General features: G+C 39.3%; 1 protein-coding gene across 4 annotated transcripts in view; it reads right to left on the bottom strand.

Moving 5' to 3' along the window:
- LOC134337269 (protein unc-13 homolog A) overlaps nt 1–20,724 on the bottom strand; it is a 298,564-nt gene that overhangs the window by 219,340 nt on the left and 58,500 nt on the right. For all 4 annotated transcript variants that reach the window (XM_063032135.1, XM_063032134.1, XM_063032133.1 and 1 more), the window contains exons 5-7: nt 10,712–10,835; nt 8,124–8,197; nt 5,717–5,771 (exon numbers count right to left, since the gene is read on the bottom strand). In XM_063032135.1, the coding sequence (XP_062888205.1) occupies nt 5,717–5,771; nt 8,124–8,197; nt 10,712–10,835 (253 nt within the window). The remainder of the gene's footprint in view (nt 1–5,716; nt 5,772–8,123; nt 8,198–10,711; nt 10,836–20,724) is intronic.

Genomic DNA, 20,724 nt, shown 5'->3' on the forward strand with positions numbered 1-20,724 from the left:
TGTTGAAAATCTAGTCAAGAAGAAGAGTTTACAAAAGGTTTAAAAAAAAACTAGTTAATGATAGAGGTTTAGAAGATTATAAGGCTAGCTGGAAGGAACTTAAGAATGAAATTAGGAGAGCCAGAAGGGGCCACGAGAAGGCATTGGCGGACAGGATTAAAGAAAACCCCAAGGCATTCTACAAGTATGTGAAGAGCAAGAGGATAAGACGTGAGAGAATAGGACCAATCAAGTTTGACAGTGGAAAAGTGTGTATGGAACTGGAGGAGATAGCAGAGGTTACTTTGCTTCAGTATTCACTACAGAAAAGGATCTTGGCAATTGTAGGGATGACTTACAGCAGACTGAAAAGCTTGAGCATATAGACATTAAGAAAGAGGATGTGCTGGAACTTTTGGAAAGCATCAAGTTGGATAAGTCACTAGGACCGGATGAGATATACCCCAGGGTACTGTGGGAGGCGAGACAGGAGATTGCTGGGCCTCTGGCAATGATCTTTGCATCATCAATGGGAACAGGAGAGGTTCCAGAGGATTAGAGGGTTGCAGATGTTGTTCCCTTATTCAAGAAAGGAAGTAGAGATAGCCCAGGAAATTATAGACCAGTGAGTCTTACTTCAGTAGTTGGGAAGATGATGGAAAAGATCCTGAGAGGCAGGATTTATGAATATTTGGAGAGGCATAATATGATTAGGAATAGTCAGCATGGTTTTGTCAAAGGAGGTCATGATCTTATGAGCCTGATTGAATTTTTTGAGGATGTTACTAAACACATTGACGAAGTTAGAGCAGCACATGTAGTGTATATGTAGGGGGTCCAGTTTCAGTCCTTGACCAGCCTCTCAAAGCATTTGCTTATCATGGAGGTGAGTGCAATAGGACATCAGTCATTCCGGCATGTTACTTTGGTCGTGCTTACTTTCTAAACTTGTGTCGTAAATGCACCTTATTATTTGTTAAGTTCTTTGTTGTAATATTACTTTACATGTTGTGTGTATGTGTTATACAAACTGTGCTGGGCACCTTGGTGCAGAGGAACATTGTTTTGTTTGGCGACATACTATGTACAGTTGAACGATAACAAACTGAAATTGACCTCCGATAATTTGATGTCTTCAATTTCATCTTGTCACAATGATTATGGAATGGAAACATTGTCAAATCTCCCCCACCCCCATGACCCCTTCTTTCACTTTCCTTTTGTTGGTCCAACTGCATCACCCCAGAACAGCACAAAGGGAAAGGACTTTCATGAAGATCACTACAACGTTCTGATCACAAGCGTTGTGGATGTATTTATTTCTGTATTGAGATGCAGCGCAGAGTAAGCTCGTCTGGCTCTTCAAGCTGCGGCACCCAACAATCCTCTATTTAACCTGAGCCTAATCATGGGACAATTTAAGTGACCAATTAACCTACCAACTCGTTGGTCTTTGGATCTGGGGAGGAAATCGGAGCACCAGGAGGAAACCCACAGTCACGGCAAGAACGCAAAAACTCCTTACAGAGAGTGGTGGGAAACGAACCTGGATCACTGGTAGTATAAAATGTTGTGCTAACCACTACGCTACAGTGCCACCCTCTTTTTTTTTTGTCAGTCTGTTTTGTATTGACAAACACCTAGCTTTCAGTCACAGATCTGATGTTCCACTGAGATCACCACAATCATGGAACAATTATTGCCACCTCCTATCACTCATTCCCAATTCTGACTTCTTCACTCACTGCATGAGCAGAATGTTTGAAAATGTGGTCAGTGAATCACACATTCTCTGGCACTTGTCAATTTATTAGCTGACCCCCCTGGGGTACACCATCTGTACCCAACTGTGCATTGCTTGGAGAATTCTTGCCACGGCTACATCCATCACTCTGTGCTACTCATACCTTGTGGAGGATGAATCACCAGATGAATAACCATCGATCCAACTCATCTCACTGAATTGCAAGTATCTGAGCTGAGCATGAATCCTGCGACTGCTCTCTCAGAAGGATTTAGCTCTGAGGAATCATCCTCCACCCATTGCCATTGTCTGTGCAAAGAGCCACTCAAAATGTGGATTACTAATGTCAAGTTCCAATCTGCAAATTATATTATCGTGTTTCACTTGCTGTTCAAATGCAGTCAATGTGACTCATAGCCACTTACCAGTGAATCTTCAACAACTCCCCCTCGACACCTGCAGATTCAGAATTTGAGGAGACCTGCACCTCATGCAGGAATGAGGGGAAGGAAGCAAAGAACAGACCAAAGGGCATTTGCAATGACACATGTGGACATGCAAGGGTGACTGAGGTATCTATGATACACAATACAAGTCAATGTTACACCATAATGGCCTGATTAATACCATTGAAGAATATGCAGAGCATTCCATTGTTGCTAAATTCCAGGCTAGGCTCCATCATGCTCCTCTCCTTAATGGAAAAGCCATCCAAAACTATGTGCTAACTCCATTCACCGAAGTCCATGCACTGACTTCCAATTAAGCAGAACTTCAGGTTTAAAAATTCTCCCCCATGTTTTCAAGTCCCTGCAGAATTTTTCCTCTATGCAAGCTCCAACGGATTAACAACCCTCTAAAATCTCTACCCCGATCTAATTCCAGTTCATCCACAAATGTAATTACTCCACTGTTGTCAGCAGCATGTTCAGCCTTAGAGGCCCAAAGCTATTGAATTTCCTTCCTTGTCCTTCATTTCCCTCCGCCTCTCCTTCTCAAAACTCTTCCTCTTCACTAAAGAATTTTGCCTTTGGCCAATTTGTATTTCGTAACAGTTCAGAAAAGCACAGCACAATATTTTGATTAGTTCAGGGGTTCTCAACCTGGGGTCCACAGACCTCTCTGCTAATGATAAGGGTCCAGAGTCCAGGGCATTAACAAAAGCTTGGGAACCACTGGCTTAGTTCAAAGTACAACATCATCAGAAATTGATCATTTTGTTACATTGTCAAATTTCATTTATTATAAAAATGTGCAGTGATAGCTTCACTTTTGGTCTCATGAGAAATTCTGGATACCATCACCAGAATTGTTACTTACTGGAGAATCACGCAGTTCAGATTATGAAGCAAGAATTAAATTTCAAGCTGTGGCAGACGACAATAATTTCCCAACTAGGATTTGAATCCAAGAAATCAAAAATGATATAGATCAACACCACAGAACATGGTAAACCAATTATTCATGTTTTGTGCCATAACAAACTAACAGGAGCCTATAAAGGGATAGTGACAACTTGAGTGGACAAAGGACAAATAGAATGCAAGTGGGAAACTATGCAAAGGCCCATTCTGGAAGTCCTGTTTCTGTGCTGTACATCTCCACAACTCTGAACGCATGACATTATGAAAGATATAAATCACATTATCTAAAAGGCGAGAGACTGCAGACCCATCTAACGTGCCAAATAGAAACATTAGAATGCGACGGGAGGTGAGGACCATGATACAATCACTGTTACCAAAGCAGTAGTGATGAGAAAATTAGTGGGCCTAAAGACAGACAAGTCACCTGTTCCCAGACTGCTGAAAGAAATGGTGAAAAGTATAGCACATGTGCTATTGATGAATTACCAAAAATTTTCTGGACTCCTGGCAGATTGGAAATTAGCAAATGCAACTGGTTATCAAGGTGGCAAACGGAATGTTGGCCTTTATCATTAGATGGATTAAATTTAAGAGCAGAGAGGTTATGCTGCAACTTTTAGGGCACTGGTGAGGCTACACCTTAAGTACTGCATGCAGTTGTGGTCTCCTTGCTTTTGTAAAGATATACCGGCTTTGCAAAGGGTGCAGAGGAGGTTCACTGGGTAGATTCTGAAGATGAGGGGGTTAGCCTATGAGGAGAGATTGAGTTGCCACAGACTATACTCACTGGAATTCAGAAGAATGAGAAGGGATCATATAAAAACATACAAAATAATGAAAGGGGTAGACAAGATAAAGGCAGTAAAGTTGTTTCCACTGGTAGGTGAGACTAGAACAAGGGGACACAGCCTCTGGATTTGGGGAAATAGGTTTAGGATGAAGATGAGGAGAAATTGTCTTTCCCAGAGAGTTCACTGCCCATTGAAACAGGTTACCTCATTAAATATATTTAAGACAGTTAATATTTCGCATATCAGGGAAATTAAGAGTTATGGGGGAGAAAGGCAGGTAGGTGGAGCTGATGCCACAATTAGATCAGCTATGATCTTATTGATTCATGGCCTACCCTTGCTCCTATTTAATTTTTTCTTTTGTTCTTACATTATCTTAGGAAATATTCTTTTGGCAGGAAGTTACAAGACTGAGAGGAGAGTGAACACAGAAGATCCAAGGTGGTTTTGTAGGGTGGGTATAGAGAGAATTCTTTTGAGTGAGGACCTAGATCCAATCATCACTCTCTAAAAAGGTAGACTCATTTTCAAAGGACAGAGACAAGTTCTTAACAAGCAGTGGGCTGGTAAAATAAATATGGGTAGTGTAGGAGCCATGTATCTGTTCTCTATTTGCTATATATTCTATGTTGCACGATTAAGTTTATTATGATAACTAGCCACATCACTGGGGGCGTGGTAAAAGCGAAGGGAACAAATTATGTATTCATGTTTATGTTGTTGCAGTTTGTAACTTGGCTCCACAGAGATCATATCTTTGCTCATCACTGAGATAGTGCTCAATAATGCTGAACTGTACACTTGCTAATAAAAGATCAGAATAAGGAAGTCGACTCTTTGGAGCAATCATTGGAGCCATGGGCGTGTCATGCAAGTATAACAACTCTGTGGGGTCTCAGTCTGTCAGCAGTTATTTGTTTTGATTTTGGATCAATTTTGCCGCTGAAGGTAGGCAGGAATGTGGAAGTGAGGTTAATCAGATCAGCCAAAATCTTAATAAATGGAAGAGCAGGCTTGAAGGGCTGAAAGGCGTGCTCTTGCTCCTAATTAATATGTTTGTTTTCAACTCCCCAAGATCATAGTTTTTAAATGAAGTAGAGGCAAAAATAACTGCACTGCATTACAACATTTAACTGCACAAACTGTGGCACAAATTATTTCTCAATAAAAATAATCTTAATCAAAAAAACAATTTTCCCCCAAAGAGAATTCTGCGAACAATTACTGTGTTATAGATAATGTAAACACGTGACTGTACCCGACTTTAATTTAAACCTATTTGCAACGGCAGTACATTAATTGCTACAGCGTAGGTGGACATATCAGATTGTCATCAGTGGAACAAATCTTTTGTCATATTAATGCTAGCAAGGTCTTCATGCTACTTGGCACTAGTTTATAATTTATTGAATCAAATGAGGTAGAATTTGACACAATAACTAAGGGATTGGCTAGGTTGTATCTGAAAAGATGAACATTCATCTGGGCTGGTACAAGGGCAGAACTGAGACCATTAGGTTGTCCATTCAACCACTGATTTAGTCTTAACATGACAACAGATGGAATCTTATTCCTCAAAAGTGGTGATAATATTAAATAATATTTCTAACCCCTGTAAAACCAAGGCCATATATGACAGCATCAAGTAATAATATTTAGGCAATTAAACTAAATGTTTTTCTTTATTTTTGATTAGAACAAGATAGCGAAACATAGCTATATTCATCAGTCACTATACGTTAACTGCCTCCTATAGCAATTTTAGAAGTTAACAACTGAGTTCTAGCATAATAATTAGACTCAAATACCATTTACTTTTATTTGATTGTACTTACAACACTGGGAGCCAGGGACAGGTAAAGGCCTCTCCTCCTCCTCTTGGAATGTATACTATGTGAAACAAAGTAGTACCATTATATTAGATGTCTGACAGCTGTAATAGTTTGAACTCCACACAAGCAATATACTTCAGTTTTTAAATTTGAGGCATAGTGTTTGTATTGACACCATCGGCTTCCAAGCACAGACGCCATTTAGAACAGATAAGGAGGAATTTATTTACTAGAGGGTGGTGAATCTGTGGAATTCATTGCTACAGATATCTGTGAAGGCCAAATCATTGGTTATATATAAAGCAGAAGTTGAAAGGTTCTTGATTAGTCAGGGCGTCAAAGGTTATGGAGGGAAAGGAAAGAGAATGGGGTGGAGAAGGATAATAAATCAGCCAAGTTGCCCAATTCTGTTCTCAAGTCTTACGGACACAGACTTCACCTAATCCTTCATGCAGCAACCAGTTCTGAAAGACTCAACAGGTCAACTAGCATCTATGGAGCAATATTTTGGGTTGATGAACATTTGTTGGAACAGAACTTTCCCTACGCAGATTATGCCTGATCTACTGAATATTTTCAACCTTTCAGATTTCCAATATCCACCATAGTTTGTTCTTACATTACATAATACATTTCCAGCAATGACACCTCTAAAGGGCATTTATATCATCTGTTGACAAGGCCAGACACAGGCAGGCTGCTCGCACAATTGCCTTGGAAGAGATGAAACAGAGGCTAAGCCAGAAGTACTTATAAACCTAGAAAGGGGGATTATAATAGAACACCATAGCACAGAACCTTTGGCACACGATGCTGCACCGATCTTTTAACTTAATCTAAGGCTACATCTACACTACGCCGGATAATTTTGAAAACACTGGTTTCGAGTAAAAACGACAGGCATCTACACTAAGCATTTTTTAAAAATATCTCCGCCCACATTAGGCGGATATTTGGGCATGCGCAGGACACACAGAAAACAAGTGAAGAGGAAACAGTATACTTGGTGCACGTTTGTCCAGTCACAGAGTAGAAAAACTTTAAAGGAATTGCTCTAATTGCTCTTGGCTCTCACGCAGGAGGACTTAAAACTAAAAAAAAAACAAATACTGGAGTGTATGGAGGCAACCAACTGGGAGTTCACGGACAGTATGGCCCGGCTGACGACAAACATTGAAATACTAACTCTGTTGCATTAATAAAGCACCTTGTTAAATGTATAAAACATGTTTAAAATAGTCAAAAAATCTCACTTTACAATTTCAGTCTCACGCCGTTCACACCAACTGCGCGTTATAACAGCCATACGGCAGTGCTTGCGCAGTACCAAGCAGAAGCAGAAAAAGCATTGTTGTTGTGTTGTCATGACAGCGTTTTTAAATCTCTCCATTTACCCCGTACACACTACAACGGATATTAGGCGTTTTCAGATTTATTCACTCTGGAGACCGTTTCTGAAAATTCCCGTTTTCGGGGGATGAAAACGCCGTTTTAGTGTGGACAGAGGGTCAAAACAAAGAGAAAAGGCTTTGTTTTCAAAATTATCCGGCGTAGTGTAGACATAGCCCAAGACTAATCTAACCCTTCCCTCCCACAAAGCCCTCCATTTTTCTATTATCCATGTGTCCATCTAAGAATTTTATAAATTCCCCTAATGTATTTGTCTATATCACCATCCCTGGCAGGTCTGACTTCCTCCAATCACCTTAAAATTAGCCATTCTCACCCTGGAGGGAAAAAAGCCTTTGGTGATCTACTTGATCTATACCTCTTAAAACAGATTGTATTAGAATACAGAAATACAGAATACAGAAAGAAAGAGCCTGCACTAAAGATTTAAGAAACTTAATTATGAAGGAATGAGATCTCACACTTAGATTGTTATTAAATTACAAATCTTACTTCCCACAATGGTTGAAAATTCATGTAAAACAGAATGCAGACATAACATATTCTGGAATCTTCAGTGGACAAGTAACTTCTAACCATTTCACAAATTTCAACAATAAATCCATTGGTGAAAATCTGTCATTAAGCTTCCTGTGGAGAAGCACAATCCTTAGCAAGTCTACAAACTTCAGTATTTGAATGCACATGCAAGTTACAGATGTTGTTGTTCAACTTACTGTTTTAACAATGAGACCAAACTGCATGCCATAATGACTTCGTAATAGCACACCAAAATATTATACTCCAAACGAGAACTTGGATTGCCAAGATGATGGAAAATGCTTGCACTTGAAATTAAGTGAACACTACTGAATACAAAAATTTAATCCTGTTCTCCCTGACTCCCAGGGCTGAGTTTTACAAAGGGGAGCATCTAAAATTCAAAAGGATTCAAATTTCCTAAATTAATATTAATTGCACCTGCAAATACAAAACAAAAATCACTGCTTTTAACACTTACATCATCGTGATCTCTCATTGCATTCAGCTGTTCCAATTTTTTGGCCCAGTACCGTGCTTCTTCTTCTGGGATATCTGCAATGGAAAGAAGGATTTTATTGAAAGTGACAACTCAACTTCAAAAAATCTATATAATAAAATAAAGCAACTTCACAACACAAACAATTTGTATGATTATGTTTTGAAAAGTCAAAATCTGTTGCACAATTTTATCTTTCTTATGCATCCGACAACTAAAACAGGTGTGGCCAAATCTCATTATTCATTACATAATATTTCTAGTATAATTGCACATTAATGTAATAGCTTGCATTGTAGATATCATAGGTTCCTTAAGATTGTTATAGCTGGGGGGTGGGGTAACCATTACCCATTAAACGCTTCCAATAACGTGCGTCTCAAATAGCCTCAGACAACCAAGTCCAGCTCCCGGCCTTTATGTGCGGCTTAGCTACTAAGCCTGGCAGAAGCGTTTCTACTAAAAGGACAAGGGACAAGGAAAGGTTACTGGCACCTTAAAACCAGTCACTTTGGGCAGATGGGACTTCTCAGCCTGGTTGACAGCTCATCGAGGGAAAACTCTGATCTCTAACCTCCACTGCCTTGTGGCTATACCCACTCACGGAGAAGAGTTTGGGAGTAAAGTCAGGAGGAAAAATCCAGAGCTGGAGTCCCTAAGGCAGTTCTGCATTGATTCATTGATTTCATGCTGACTGGCAACTCCTGCAATGCCGCTGGTGCCAAACTGTATCGGTCTCCTCCATTCCTCATCAGCTGCATGGACGGGGGCGGGGGGGCGGTGAGCGGGTGCTACTGCATGGGCAACTGCTTGCTCTCTATATTGTACTGTTCTGGCTTGCATATCAAAAGTAATCAGCTAGGATGCAACATCCATGGTCAACATCAACCAATGGAAGGGTCTCAGATATTATAGTGTTTTGAATTCTCAGAACTGCACTTAGCCTGTGAAAGAAAACATTGTCTTTTCTCATGAATTTCCCTGTCAATTCATTAGCACATCATTAACTGTTACTCTAAAGTGCTTTGCCAGTAGAACCGTGATGAATACATGCACGTTTAGATTTTAAGGCATTTTCATTTTGGTATTTTGAATTTTATACATTTTATTGCTGCTGTTAGTTTTAGGAGTTAGTACAGTAGGTCAATTACTTTGAATGATCTGAGTACATCAAATTGAACAGAACATTTGCACTTTGATGTATTTACTATTCCATGAAGTGTTTGATTGCTTACAAATCAACTTATTAACAACAAAATTATGTCACATAATCATATTTGTGAAAAATGGGCTTCACAAACTGGACTCCATTACTAAATTCACAAATGTGAATATTTATTTTAAATTAATCAATAAACAATTGAAAGGGACAGCATGTCCAAGTTAATATTAAGTGCGAGATCATCTCCATCCAAAATGAATGTGGTCGTCACCAAGCTGTGTCTACCCTTCTCAGCAGAGTTCCCTTACAGCATCAAGATACCCATTCGTGAAACTTAATACAGTGAGAATATTGAACAGAAGCAATCGCTCCTGACCCATTTCTTCTGAAAAAATGTCTCAAAATTAATAGTCCGGTCTACACTATGTCAACTATTTGTCTTAAATGAACCCTTTGAGAAAATTAACCCAAATAGCAAGGCCTACTGCTTACTGACTTTAGAAAGGGGAGCAGTGCATGCATTCCTCATTACAGCAATAATGCTGTGGCCAAAGTTTCTATGAACATCACCAACAGCCTGTCCTGGACCAACCACAAGCACCAAGGACACCAACGCCTCCACTTCCTCAGGAGGCTTAAGAGATTTTGCATGTTGCCTTCGACCTTCATCACCTTTTATAGATGTACCACAGAAAGCACCCTATCCAAATATATCACAGCTTGGTCTGGCAACTGCAAGAAACTGCAGAAATTTGTGAACACAGCTCAGAATTTCACAGAGAGCAGCCTTCTCTCCAGACACTTCCTATAATTCTCACTAACCCAGTAAGGCAGTCAACATAAAGGACTCTACCCACCCCAGACATTCTCCCCTCTCCCTCTCACCCATTGGGCATCAGACACAAAAGCCTGAAAATACATACCACCAGGTTCAAGGAGAGTTACTACAAAGATACTAAGAAATACAACTCGCAGGGCAATTCCATTTCAGTGAAGGGAATTACATGGAATACAAATATTCAAAGGAGAAATTAAAGGAGAAAGCAACACCGAGCATCTGATTCATTCGATAGGTTTCAAAAGGTACATTTAATGGCAGAGAAATGTACACAATATACTTCCTGAAGTTTTTTCTTTGCAAACATCCACAAAAACGGAGGAGTGCCCCAAAGAATGAATGGCAGTTAAACATTAATCCAAAGTTATTAAATATTTAAATAGGTAATGAATGGATGGGTGTCAAGGCAAGAATCATTAATAATTATTAATTTTAAGTAATACAGAGGGTAAAAGGGTGTCTGTGAGGGACAAGTTTGATAAGCAAACAACACTTTGCATTCATCTGAAAGGTGACAATTAGAAATTACCGCCAATGAGACTAGGAACTTGAAGCAGAGTTTAAACCTACCAAGTGGTAATTCAAATCGAGTGTCCAACAAAATCCTGTGAAATGTTGGGTCTTTTGTTCCACAAATTTCATTATCTGTCATTATGACCTCTGAATCAAGAGTCAGCCATTCACCAGGTCCCTCCTTCAAAGAGAAAGTGGAAAGCAAGTGATTGATAGAGGAAGATGACAGCATACAAAAAGGAAATTAAAGATTGGTTTGGAATAGGTAGCATGGAAGATACAGAGAATAGAGGAAAAAATCTTTTTTTTCCACATTCACCACAGCTCAGTAGTGCACAAGGCTAATGTATATACAATAACACACAGCTGGGTACCTATAACCCTTTCAATAATTGGAATAATTACAAATCAATCTCCAGCAGTGTACCATTAAATAATAGGACATATTTCAGCCAGTATATCTTTTACTATATAAAAAAAATGCTAATATGATTTTTTTTTAAGTTACATTTAGCTTAATCTAGTTAATTTATCAAAAGCACAGCAGTACAAAAATACACAGATGGAGGAAATTTGAAAATAAAAATAAAAACAGAAAATGCTGTAAACTCCCAACAGGTCACACTGTATCCTTGGAGAGGAAAAGTTCATGTTTCAGGTGGAAGACCTATTAACTCCATGGACGGTTCCAAGTTCGACTACAAAAGAAAGGGGGTTGGGCATGAGGCTAGCAATCATATCCTGCAAGAAGCAGAAATACCCGCATAAGCTTTAAAGACATCATCCCTAGGTGAGGAAGGACCTTCACCTAAATGTTGTATGAAGTTGTGTGATGAAAGCTGATCAACCTACAGCCCAGGACTGAGGGCTCTGGTGAGCTACAGTTGGTGGCCAATGCCACAGTAAGGATGATGGACTTGGGGAAGACTTATTACTAGAACTAGGAAGTGGGAAAACCAGTTAGTTTTTAGTTACAGGGGATGGATAGCACCAAAAGAATCTCTCTTGACAGGCGAAGCCATGATTGCAAAGATGATTCCACTGTTTGGTTGGTAGTTTAACTGGTGCTACTACAAAGGAAGAAATCACGGAAAGTGACACGGAAAGACTTTGAAATTTAGTTCAAAGCCACTTCTAAGACCCTAGCCTCACCAAATGGAAATGTCCAGTAAATCAGGTAATGTCTGTGGAGAAAGAAATTAAATAATTCAGTTGTTACATTGGAACTGACCAGTTCTGAAAACTAATATCTGCCAAATCTGAGTGGATCTCTACTTAGACAAGAATTTGATTAATGTTCATTTTTACAACTAATTTATAGAAATTCTTCTTTCCTGTCAAGTTCCAATGTTAGCTTGAAAAACAGTTAATAATGCTAGTTCCAACAATGTCAAAAAGAGCCTTAAAATACATCCTGATTAAGTTAGCTTCAAGACCTTACTACATAGAATTATAGCATGGAATGATATTTCAGTCCTTCTTTCTTGCAGCTGTGATATTATCCCTGTTTTACACCGTCACTCCCACCCTGCTACCTCTCTTGAAACATCTAAATGGCATAACATCAAGCAGCTGATAACGCCCTTACGATACCCAAATTTTGGTAATGGCATTATTTCATGCTCCAAGTTCTTCACCTTTGTTCTTAGTACTTCTCACATTAAACTCATTTCAACCCATCCAGTTGACAGCATTTATGCCTCATCCGCTGTCCAGCCTTCCTCAGAGGCAATATGCAGAAGAACTATCAACCGCTCCATCACCTGACTTCACACCACTTCTCCCACTCCCTGCCAACTTCATTCAAACCATCCCAACAGTTCTAGCAAACTTGTCCACAAGGACATACAGTTCAGGCATCTTTTTGAAATAAATACGTATAATTGTATAGCCATTAAAGAGAAACAGATAATCAACAAGAGATTCGGCAGATGCTGGAAATCCAAAACAACGAACAAAATGCTGGAGGAACTCAGCAAGCCAAACAGCATTGTGGAGGGGAAAAAACAGTTAATGCTTTGGGCTGAAACCCTTCATCAGGACTAGAAAGGAAGGGAGAAACAGCCTGAATTAGGTGGGAGAGGGGAAGGAGTACAAGCTGGCAGGTGATGGGTGAAAACAGGTGAGGGGGAAGGTAGGAGGGTGGAGGAGGAGGGATGAAATAAGTATCTGGGAGGTGATATGTGGAAGAGTTAAAGGGTTGAAGGACAATGGAATCTGAATGGGGAGGAGAGTGGACTACTGAAGAAAGAGGAGGAGGATGGGTACCAGAGGGAAGTGATGAGAGTAGAATGGGCAAGAGAAGTACCAGAATGGGGAATAACCAAGAGGAATAATTAAATATTCCAGGATTGTTTAGTGTAAAGGAAAAACAGGCAAAGTAACCTTGATAAAGGCAGGGGTAAAGTTGGTAGAAAGAAGGAACCCTAAAAGTGGAAAATCAGCTTGAGTGGAGCTATTAAACTGCGAAGGACAGAAAAATTGATGGCATAGTTTGTAAGCTCTTAAATAACAAGGATAATATCATAACAGAGTAAAAGATTGGAAAATAAAGTAATATAATTATAATAATAAAAAAACTTTAGTCTACATAGATAGAGGAAAAATTAACAGTAAGACTGCAGAGCACGAATTCATGCAATACATTTCCAACAAGGGACCAATGAGGGAGTAGGCCATTTAGATCTAATTTTGCCTGATGAAGAAGGAATAATTGATGATTTGGTAGTTGAAGAGCCTTTAGGGAACAGTAATCATAATATGACAGAAAGCAATTTAGTTCAATCTGAAACCAGGGTCTTAAATCAAAATAAAGGAAGCAAAGGCACATTGCACAAATTAGAAATAGAAAACTGGGAAGCTACAGTGACAGTGAACAAGCAATTACTAACTTCAGCATTTGCAGAATTTATACTTACGAATTGCTAACTTTGAAAGAGTTAACATATCATTTACAAACAATATAATGCTTTAGGACAAGATAGCCAAAACAGAAAGCAGCCCAGATGTGCCTACCAAGCTAAATAATAGAGCAAATTAATTGAAATAATTTAGTATTTAGCAGCTAATAAAATTCTGTATTTGTTTCAGATAATTTACCAATAATTTTTTTTCATTGCATTGGTCTCAATTCTTCAATTTGATATACAGCCAATTTTACATCCAAACCAATGGGAAACACTTTGTTAATTTAAATTTGTTAATTTAAATTTTTTCATTTAATGAAAATTGTTTCCAAAATTATAATCCCTTTCTCAATTGAGGAATGCCGTACAAAATGGAAAACTGCAGAGTCACCTGTTTTGTTTGAAAATAAAAATGCAGAAAGTATGTTGGTGTTAATCGCAAGAGGGCTTAAGTACAACATTACACACATTTTGCGCCAATTTAGAGACTCAAGTGAGAACTGGAATACTGTATACAAATCTGATCTTCCTACTTAACATATTACAGTAAAAGGAATATGACAGAAGGTTTACTCAATTAATTCTTCTGGTAAAGATTTGAAAAACTGCAAATGCTGCGCATCTGGAACAGAAAATACTGGAGATATTCAGTGGGTCAGGTAGCATCTGTAGAATGAAAATCAAGAATCATTTCATGCTGAAGGCCCTTCACCAGAATTAAAATGCCAAACTTGCCTCATGCACATGGATTTGGCTCTTTGAATTTAGGAGAATGAGATTTGATCTCTATGAAGCACACAATTGTTAAATTGCTTGATAGAGTTGATGCTATTTCTGGCTAGGTTATTTTGAACTTGGGTTACAGTCCTAAACAAGGTGTTACCACTCAAGAAAGAGTTGAGAATAAATATCTTTAACCAAAGTGCTGTCACATTTCTACAGCCATAATAGTTGAGTATATTTAAGATACATCAATGGATTTTTCTACACCAAGGGAATTAAGGGGTTTGGAATAAATACAGGAAGATAATGTTGAGGAAAAGCCTGTGCCATTATCTTACTTAATTACACTGCAGGCACAAGAAGCTACATGGTCTCTTTCTGCCTTTATATTCTTATTATCTCCAAGCATGTTTTCCAAATGTTTGCATCATTACCACTCATGGTCCTCAAAAACCTGTCCTTGAATATAATTGAGCAATATTCTTAAAAAAAACAAAGACTCTGATGCCACACACAACCGTACCACACCACCACCTGAATGACAACTCCACTGTGTCTAAAGTTTCAGGCAGTTTTGCTTCATATCCAACACTGGATGAGCAGATATTCCCTAAAATAAAGGTTATGGACATCAACACTCACATTCTCATTTCTAGCCATCCACTTTTTCTGATAGATTCTATCCACAAATCTGAAAAATTTGTATCTTCAGAGTTCGTATCTGTGACATAACTAAAAATAATTTCCTTTCATAAGTTTCCCCTTGCCACAACACATCTACTTCCAAAATTCTTATGCAACACCCTAGGAAAGGCTTCACTGCTAATGTAATGGTTTTTCTGTAGCAGCAATGTTTGGGTTACAGCTAGAGATAACGGGGACTTTGGAATGTGCACCGCCTAATGAAGGGAGCATATTTTTCTTGTTGTGTGCCTGAGACAGATGATCTGCGTCTTTTGTTCAGCAGAAGATGGGGAGAGAAGATGCCTGAAAGGAGAGGTCGTAGACAGCCGGATGGAGTGGACTTGGAGTGGGGCTGGGAGTCGACAAAGCCCAGGGGAAATTGATGGAGGATCAACGGTAGGGGAGCGACGAGCTCCAACTTGTACACATTAGACTGTTTCATTAAAATGGGCCCTCTTCTTTTTGTTTTACTTTACTAACCCTTTAGTCAAATTAAGAATGATAAAGCTAAATTGTTTAATTGCATATGGTGTACTGTTATTTTGTGGTACTGATTTGTAACAGGGTAACACATCACACAACATCTACACAAACAAAAGGTTTTGCACCTCAGATTTCACACATTTGGCAGGGCCAGAGACTGTCTTCCCTAGACAAACACCACCGGGCAACCAGAAGGTTACACTTATAAGACATCAAGATTATAGGAGCAGGATTAGGCCATTTGGCCCATCAAGTCTGTTCCACCATTTCGTCGTGGCTGATCAAATTTTCCTTTCAGCCCTGATCTCCTGCCTCTTCCAACACCCCACCCCCACAATATCCCTTTATACCCTGACCAAACAACCGCTGCCTTAAATATGCTTAAGACTTGACCTCCACAGCAGCCTGTGGCAAAGAATTCCACAGATTTGCCACTCTCTGTCGAAAGAAATTTCTCATCTCCATTCTAAAAGAACACCCCTCTATTCTGAGGCTGTGCCCCCTGGTCTTAGACTCTCCCACTATAGGAATAATCCTCTCCACATACACTCTTCAAGGCCTTTCACCATTCGATAGGTTTCAATGAGGTCACCACCACAATCTTCTGAATGCTAGTGAAGATAGCCATCAAACATACCATGCAACAAGCCATTCAATCCTGGAATCATTTTTGTGAGCCCCCTTTGAACCCCTTCCAGTTTCAAGGGCCCAAAATTGCTCACAATATTCCAACTGAGACCTCACCAGTACTTTATAGAGTTCCAACATTACACCTTTGCTTTTACATTCTAGTCCTCGGCACAGACTCAACCTGCAAATTAACCTTTAGGGAATCCTCCACAAGGACCCCTCCCCCCCACAAAGTCCCTTTGCACCTCAGTTTTTTGGTGTTTCCTCTCCATTTAGAATATAGTCTACCCTTTCATTTAGACATTAGACAATAGACAATAGGTGGAGTGGGCCATTCGGCCCTTTGAGTCAGCACCACTATTCACTGTGATCGTGGCTGATCATCCACAATCAGTACCCCGTTCCTGCCTTATCCCCATATCCCTTGACTCCGCTACCTTTAAGAGCTCTATCTACCTCTTTCTTGAAAGCTTTCTTCTGTCAAAGTGCATAACCATACACTTCCCAACACCGTATTCCATCTACCACTTCTTTGCCCATTCTCCTAATCAGTCTGTCCTTCTGTACCCTCTCTGCTTCATCAAAACTACCTGCCCCTCCACCTATCTTCATACTGTCTGCAAACCTTGCAACAAAGCCATCAATTCTATCATCCAAATCATTGACATATAATGTAAAAAGAATTGGTCCCAACATAGATCCCTGTGGAATACCACTAATCATCAGCAACCAGTCAGAAAAGGGTCCCTTTATTCCCACTCTTTGCCTCCTGCCAATCAGCCACTGCTTTATCTTTGCTAGAATAATTCCTGTATTACCACGGGCTTGTATTTTGTTAAGCAGCCTCACGTGTAGTATCATGTCAAAGGCCTTCTGAAAATCCAAGTACACAACATCAATCAATCCTCTTTCGTCTATCCTATCTTCAAAGAATTCTAACATTTTTGTCAGGCAAGATTTTCCCTCGAGGAAACCAAGCTGACTACAGCCTGTTTTATCATGTGCCTCCAATTACCCTGAGATCTCATCCTTTACAATCAACTCCAACATCTTCCCAACCACTAAGGTCAGACTAACTGCCCTACAGTTTCCTGTCTTCTGCTTCTCTCCCTTCTTGAAGAGTGGAGTGACATTTGCAATTTTCCAGTTTTCTGGAACCATTTCAGAATCTAGTGATTCTTGAAAGATCATTACTAATGCCTCCACAATCTCTTCAGCCACCTCTTTCAGAATCCTGGGGTGTACACCATCTGGTCCAGGTGACTCGTCTACTTTCAGACCTTTCAGTTTTCAAAAAATCTTCTCTCTAGAAATGGCAACTTCACACACTTCATGACCCCTGACACCTGGAACTTCCACCATACTGCTAGTGTCTTCCACAGTGAAGACTGATGCCAAATACTTATTCAGTTCATCTGTCATTTCTTTGACCCCCATTACTACCTCTCCTACATCATTTTCCAGCTGTCAGATATCCACTCTCGCCTCTCTTTTACACTATGTATCTTTTGCTTCTTAATGGTTTTTCTTGTTGCCTTTTTGGTTTTTAAAAGGTTTCCAATCCTCAAACTTCTCACTAATTTTTGCTCTGTTATATGCCCTCTCTTTGGCTTATTTGTTGCCATTGACTTCTCTTGTTAGCCACAGTTGTCTCCTCTTTCCTTTAGAATACCTTTTTCTTCTTTGGCATGTACATATCCTGTGCCTTCTAAATTGCTTCCAGAAATTCCAGCCATTGCTGCTCTGCTGTATTCCCTGCCAGTGTTCTTTTCCAATTAATTTTGGCCAACTCCTCTCTTATGTCTCTGTAATTCCCTTTACACCACTAAAATGCTGGTACATCTGACTTTAGCTTCTCCTTCTCAAATTTCAGGGTGAGTTTGATCATATTATGATCATTTGCCCCCAAGGGTTCTTTTACCTTAAGGACTCTAATTAATTCTGGTTCACTGCACAAGACCCAGTCCAGAATTGCTGATCCCCTATTGGCCTAAAAGATGAGTGTTCTTAAAAGCCATCTCGCAGGCATTCTAGAAATTCCCTCTCTTGGTAGCCAGCACCAACCTGATTTTCCCCAATCTACCTGCATATCTGTGCCTTTGTTACTCTGAAAGGACTATTCTGATGCAATTCTGGCTTGTCTCCTTTACTCGAGTCCATAAACTTGACCATAAATAAAACACCAACTCTCATTCAATAAACACTTGGGCTTGCTGACTGATCCTAGCCTCCAGTTAACAGATAAAATCCTCATCCTCGTTTTCAAACCCATATGATCTTTATTTACCTTTAGCTGTGCAATCTTCTCCAGCTTTATGATGCTCAAGATAACTATGTATTTTTCATTGCGCCTCAAGCAGTCCCAAATTTAATATTACACTGTTGTCTGCATGGACTGCTTCTGTCAGCCAGAAATCTTGGGAATTCCCTATAAAAGCTTCTTCCCTTTCCTAACTTAAAACTTTCCTTCAAACTGACTGTGCTTCAAACCTTTTCGTTTGCTACGTCCCTATCTCTTTGCGGTGGTATCATTTTTGTTTGCTAATGCTTCCACAATGTACCATGGAAAACTAACCCACATTAAGGTTGCTACAAAATTTGAAATCTTGATGACATTGAAATGAATAATGAAGTATAACAGAATTATAAAAGGTTTGCAACTGGTATAGTTTCTCCTACATGCTGGAATTTACAACATCTAAAAAAATACTTCAAATCTCAGTGCTATTTATAATCAGAATACCCGCAGCCTATTGCACAACAACAATGTAATTAACAGTTTTATTCTTTAGTAGCAAAACTAAAACCAATAGTTAGGCAAATATAACACAATACGTCCATTCTCACAAAAAATTAAAACCTCGCTACACCAAAAAAAACCTGCATGTTTAGAATTTTACAAAGCTTATTATTCTAAACATATGTTTTGCTATTTCAATTCTTTTCCTCAAGGTTTTTTTTAAGGAATGCACTCATGAAAAAAATTAAATAATTTGCTTCAGTACGTACAAGAGATATGTATTTAAATGGTTCACATTATCCATTGCCTATTGTTAATGAGTTACTGATCAAGATTTGACTTTTTAGTCACCCTCAGCACATCTTTGCCAGGGAAAAGATTTCACTTACTTTAACTATCAAGCTGCTTTGTCTGACTCTCATCCCATTCTCCTGTATCCTACCTACAGATAGAAAATTATAACAAAGGATCGTGTAACTTCCCACAGTCGATTTATAACATACTCTGAAAAGATCAGTTTAAATATCTCCACAGCATTGTGTTTAACTTAATAAATCTGCCAGCTCAGTTTTCATGCCCCCACAATCACCCTCATTTTAAATGAAACCTCTTTTTACTGAATGTCTCTATAGATGCAGCTCATTAGCCCCTTGCTAACAGCCACTGGACTTAGCGTTGAGAAAAACACCTTTCTCAAACTCCGTACATCTAGGGTAGGTATGACTTGGGTCCCACCAAAACCGGGAACTTGGGATGTCTCGACCCCGATCTGTGCGAATACTCTAAATACTGCCCTTATGCATTTAGCCATCGGAAAGAAATAAACATATCATACACTAACACAATTACTGACAGAGTATATTTACAAATTCCAGCTTTATCGAACAGTTTGTAGGAAAAAGGAAGAAAAAATAGATAAAAAGGGCCTAATACAGTTAACCCAGTACAAATATGCACACAAGTTGGAGCTCATCTTGAAGTTGTCTTGAACTCACGCGCTGGACCCAAGGTCTGTCTGAAAGCATGCACCACCCTCCAAATGTCATTTGAAATCCATCTCGAACAAACGGGCTCTCACATGGGAGTATTGGTCCTTCCTCCTGGAAGCCATTCATCTGCACAAAGCACCTTGTACAACAGGGACAGCACCTTCAGTCATCTTTATTCTTGTCTTCTCCCAGCTCCCACCAAAAAGACCTCAAGCCCCACCACCCACTATTCTTTAGAACCTTCTCCCAATTCCACCACCCAGATTGGCTGACGCAACATTCCTGAATTGAGCAACATAGCCCCTTATCTTTAGAGGTAACCCAAACACTATCAGCAGAACACACCGCTTCTACAAAGAGCCATTAAATGAACTACCCCACAACATTAGCAGTAAAATCTTAACCACGGCGTTACACAAGTTTAAAATACTTGATGGTCTCATTCTTCTATCGAACTTAAAATTCAATCTATTTATGAACACCCTCACAAGAGTTCTTTGTTTAATCCCGTCCCATAATATCAAGTCTAGATTCAAACAATCAATTCTATTCCATGCAGAACACTGGAATTTATCATATACTTTTGGTTTGTTTTTTTTAAATTACAAATTTATCAGGAACTGAACACATCAATTCTACCATTATCAACAATTGCTCAACTATCAAGAAGTTAGCCAAAGTGGATAACTTCACTCACCTCAACTCTGAACTGATTCCACAACCTACGGACTCACTTTCAAGGACTCTATTACACGTGTTCTCAGTTTTATTTATTATTATTATTTGTATTTGCACAGTTTGACTTCTTTTGCACATTAGCTCTTTGTCAGATTTTGTCTCAGCATAGCTTTTCATTGATTCTATTGTATGTATGTATTTGTTCTACTGTGAATGCCTGCAAGAAAATGAATTGCC

The sequence above is a fragment of the Mobula hypostoma genome, chromosome 24, assembly GCF_963921235.1.
Source record: "Mobula hypostoma chromosome 24, sMobHyp1.1, whole genome shotgun sequence".
In the NCBI taxonomy this organism is placed as follows: Eukaryota; Metazoa; Chordata; class Chondrichthyes; order Myliobatiformes; family Myliobatidae; genus Mobula; species Mobula hypostoma.